Raw genomic sequence first — 5,000 nt, 5'->3', positions numbered from 1 at the left:
CTGGGAGCCTTTTATCACTTATGGCCTGCAAAGACTGGTCACTGGGTACTCCACAATCCCTCCCTTGTCAAAATCGACACCCAGCTAACTAGATCTGGAGGCTACCACAGGCACCTTTAAAAATAGATTTTTTTGACCTATCTGTTCAGGCTGTATCCTTTACAATTCAGTTTCCAAGAATGCAAGAATAGGTACCGGTAATTTTACAACAATTGCTTGTAATCTCGCAATCTGATTGGCTAATTTGCCATTGCCAATAAGAGTCTAGACAACGCTGCTGCATGCATGCAATGCATTGTAAATAGCCAATCAGGAATGCTCATTTTGGGAAAGAAACCAATCAGATTGCAAAACAGTTACAGACAACACTTGCTCTTTCTTTGTGTCATGATCTTGGTAATGCTCTGAAATAAACCTTTTCTTTGACGTTGAATATTGTGGTAAAAAACAAATCAAACGTGGTTCAGCATTGTCTGTCCTCTTATTGACAATGACATTTGCCATGTCACAGAGGTCAAAATTTGGTTGTGGACTCACAAGGCACAATATTTTGACCACTGTGATGACGAATATCATTGTCAATAAGAGGGCAGACAACTCTTTCCATTGTGAAAGGTGGTATTGGATGGCTTGTGACTTACCGATTATTTGAATTCAACTCATTTTGCCCTTCAAGGTCTCCCTTGTATGTTACACTGTCATACCATATCACAAGGGAATTTGGAATTCTCTGATGGATCTCTGATGTTAAATACTTTATAAATTCCTCTAAGTTGTTGACTTGACCTGGCTTAAAAGGATACAGTCAGCAAGCATTAGAAAATAGAAAAGATTAAACCTCAAAGTGCGGGAAAATGTGCACACACAAGCCACGATTGGTTTTTGTTTCACTTCTGATTGGTTGAAAAAGTGGTGCGAGTAATGCTAAACCAAAGTAACTCGCTAATTACTTTCGACACTCAATTGAAAACCGCTCTAAACACTAGCAAAACCAATTGAGTGGATTATATAGTGCTATCCACCCTTCAAACAAATGGAACCTGAAATACCGTGTATTTAACCTCCATTGCCTCAAGCCACTATAAAAACACACATTACTTTCTTTTCTGTGAAGTACGTGTAACATTTGTTAAAATTCTTATCTATTGTTACCTGTATGGGATTTTCAATGTTCATAAGCCAGCCATCAAATTTGTAATACTCTGCGATGTTAATCAGTTGATTGGCCAGATGCTGCCATGATTCCGTGTCTTCCAAAAACTTTCTGCATCTCTCAATTCCATCTTCATTTTCTGTGATTACAGTGCCCAACACTGGAACACCATGGGTGTGTGCAGCATTGGTCCAACATGGAGGAGGTATGGTAACAAAATGATGACTGAAGTACACAAATGTGTCAATCAACTGCCAGTGGTATATAACATAACAGTCATCTGAGCTCACACCTTGGACAAATCTGTAAAAAAGACAAATCAAAGCTCTTTTTGAGTTAACTCACATCTTTGAGAGAGGAGGCTAAATAATTCAAAACTGGTTTTAAAAAATCTCGGCTTTATAAAATAATCTCTACAGGTACTATTAAATTTGCCACTAGTCTTATCAATTTTCTGCAAGGATATGGATGTCACACACTGACTAGTGTGTGAACAGTTCATTAAAAATGTATCTGAAGTTCTCATAACACCCCTGCCAGCATTTCTGGTTCAGGTAAGACAAATTTGCCAAGTCATGCAACAGTTCAAAGCCTTGCAGTACATCAAAGGTACATGTATATGTTAATTATAATAATAATATTGCCCATTTAAAGCACCTCCCTCAAAAGTGCTTGATCTTGATGATCCAACATTTTTAGTGCAATGTCCTTAAAAACTTTTATGTCACCACAACAACTTGTTTATCCTGCATGAATGCAAGTTGCATGATGCAATTTATCATTAAAATTTGCCCTATCTGACCTCAGCATTAAAGAGGTTTTCTAATGAGCATTGCTACTGCAAGCAATTTATAATTTGCAGTCTAACAAATAATAATAATAATACATTACTTTTAAGTAATTAAAAAAATTAAAAATAGCGCAGCGCTTCTCAAAGATCCAGCGGCGCTTTACAATAATGGTAATGTAAATAAAGCAGTTTTCAATCGAGTGTCAAAAGTAATTAGTGAATTGCTTTGGTTTATAATTACTTCACTAAGTGATTGGTTCAAAGTTGTTGCGCCACTTTTTCAACCAATCAGAAGTGAAACCAAAACCAATCGTGGCTCGCGCATGCACACTTTCCCGCACTTTGTGTCGGCTGTGTGTAATTACTTCAAGTTTTGATTGGTTTACTGGATTGTCTCCATCCTTTTTGATTGGTCAAAGTAATTACTCTGGTTTTGGTTTTACGAAACTCGATTGAAACTAGCTCTATAAAATCAATTGAATAATGGAATAAAAATTAGTACAAATCAAAGAAAACAAAAACTACAACTGCCTAAATAGATGGGTTTTAAGTTTAGACTTTAAAGTTTGTAGGTGTTCCACTTGCCTAATGATACAATGGTACAATCTTATGGTACAATGGTAATGGTACAATGGTACTTGCCCAATGGTACAATGAACCGATTAATATAATAATAATAATATTATTATTATTACTATCAGACGACCGCGAAAAGCGTAACAAAATTATTGAATTCCCATTCACCATATATGGTACTAGATTACTACAAGAGTCCTAAAATTCCTACGGATTCCTACAAATTCCTACATCACAGGTTACCGCAGCAGTTTTCTGAACAATGGAGGAAAGGGAGGAAGGTTTGTCTTTGGTTGACAAACATTTGTGAAGTGCGGCTAACTATACAATTTAAGCAATTGTCTCTTTATAAACACCTGAAGAATTCAGGTGACTTTTAAACGCCCTGGGATTCAAACCCACAACCTCAGTGATGCTGGTCAATTTGTTGCCCTGACTATTTGTGAAACATCTGATACTTGTCCTTCTGCTCTGGTTAATAGTTAGAATCAGGTTTAATTAATGGTAGCTTTGGCTAATAAACTGGAAAAAGCAACCTGTAAAATAATGATCATTCAACAAATTCAACAGGATTTCTGCAGCCCCGCGTGGATTCATGAAAATTCCTACAAGCGCGTGCATTCCTGCAAATCCCTACAAGCGCCATAATCTTTAATTATTGTCAGTGATTATAGGAATTTGCGTAAGGCAATTATGGGATATTAAGGCACACATGCAAGTCAAGATTGATGTGGTTTTTGCAGTACTAATCTCAGAGGGTTTGGTTTCCATGTAGCATGACCAAGAATACTAAGTGACCTCTTGCTGGTTCTCAACATGGAAGTCCCCAAGACATGGCCTTTTGGCTCTTCAGTGCAGTATACAAAATTATGGGTTGTCGACAGCGTACCCCTAGGACAACTGCACTCTAATTTGTAAAAGGACAGAGTTGTTATTCTCTGAGCTGACCAAAAGAATCAGGCCTACTAGAAAACAATGGATTTTCTTCTCAATTTTTTAAGATAAAATTATGTTAGCAAGCAACTTTTGAGCCAGTAAGAATGCATTCTAGAATAATAAATAGGCCATGGCATTTAAAAGCCATCCCATTCTCAACAGATCCTCGATGATGCATGAACGGGGATGGCACAGTGACAAGCGCACTTGCCTCCCACCAATTTGCCCTTGTCACATGGGGGCCATATTGTCCCGGGAGACCAAAAAAGCTTTGTTTTACCACGCCAAGCCTCGCAGTGGAAACCATGGGGGTGAGGCTTGGTGTGGTAAAACAAAGCTTTTTTGGTCTCCCGGGACAATATGACCGCCGTGTGACAAAGGCGAATGCCGCCTGGGTTTTATTCCTAGCCATTAAAGTCATTATGTGGGTTGAGTTTGTTGGTTCTCTACTCTTCTCTAGCTGAGATGTTTTTCTCTGGGTACTCTGGCTTTCCCCTCCCTGCAAAAACCAACCCATGATTTGATAATTTTATCTCTGTACACTGTTCCCAATTAGTGCCTCACCGCTAAATACACTTGAAACTTAAATAAAGTCTATTATATATTGTAATTATTATTGATGTACTCCCCAAGAAAAAGGTATACAGTAAGTGCTAACACAATGACTCCCCCCCATTTTCTGCTTCTTCTGAGAAAAGGACCACTGATCGAGAAAACGTTGCAAGCCTGTTTCAACACTTCCACCACCCTTCAAAAAAAGGGGGTGGGGCACAGAATCAAATGGTACAAATTATACTTATTGATAACTGACCTATCCGCAAGATAACCTCCTTTCATATCATGACACACCAATGTCCTGGGTCTCTTTTCCAATTTCCTGCACTCGTCAGTTAAATGGACGGTAGCCACGTTGAAAAAGTCAAATCCCTGCCTCCAGGACAAAACGTCATCTAGTGTATTTAGAGGCTGAGTTATAGGAGCGCTCGTATCAGGATCAAAGTGACCCTATTCAAAATCACGCAAGCCATTACTACTGGGACCCTTAATTAACTTTGTGAACTTCGCAGACGGTCGAGAACGGTGACTATCCAAAGATTCACTCCCTCTTGCCTCTTGACTCGTCTCTTGCTCCATGCCATTTTCGTGTTTTGCATTAACTTCAGGAACCTCGCTTCGATCCGCATTATTCGAAGCAACAGGCTGAACGTCTTCCGGGTTACTTGCAAAATACTTTAATCGCGCTTTCTTGACATTTATACCATCTACGGTCTTCGAGATTGAACGACAATTGGCATTTATCGATTTCAAGTATTTCCACAGCACAAATATTCCGAATAAAACAGCCAAAACTGTCCACACTAGCAACAGTATAAAAGAATCGCTCGCCATGTCGATTCAAACCTCCCAACTGGTCATGTGACCTTCCTGTTTCCCATCTTCCCTCGATCCTGGCTTAGCCCGCGAACATCCGCCATCTCGCTTCGAACATCCGGTTTCAGTAATTCAGTTCATCTCAACGCCCTCCGGAAACGTACTGTATAAGGA

General features: G+C 39.1%; 1 protein-coding gene across 1 annotated transcript in view; it reads right to left on the bottom strand.

The window, feature by feature from the left end:
- Positions 1–4,944, bottom strand: part of LOC137972050 (cytosolic endo-beta-N-acetylglucosaminidase-like) — a 26,757-nt gene extending 21,813 nt beyond the window's left edge. The window contains 3 exon segments of the mRNA XM_068818859.1: positions 642–790; positions 1,153–1,456; positions 4,267–4,944. Of these exon segments, the coding sequence (XP_068674960.1) occupies positions 642–790; positions 1,153–1,456; positions 4,267–4,844 (1,031 nt within the window). The 5' untranslated portion in view covers positions 4,845–4,944.
- Between the last annotated feature and the right edge of the window lie 56 nt (positions 4,945–5,000).

This window comes from Montipora foliosa, chromosome 9, assembly GCF_036669935.1.
Source record: "Montipora foliosa isolate CH-2021 chromosome 9, ASM3666993v2, whole genome shotgun sequence".
Classification (NCBI taxonomy): domain Eukaryota; kingdom Metazoa; phylum Cnidaria; class Anthozoa; order Scleractinia; family Acroporidae; genus Montipora; species Montipora foliosa.
The sequence above is the reverse complement of the archived record's forward strand: the minus strand, read 5'-3'. Positions and strand labels throughout refer to the sequence as shown.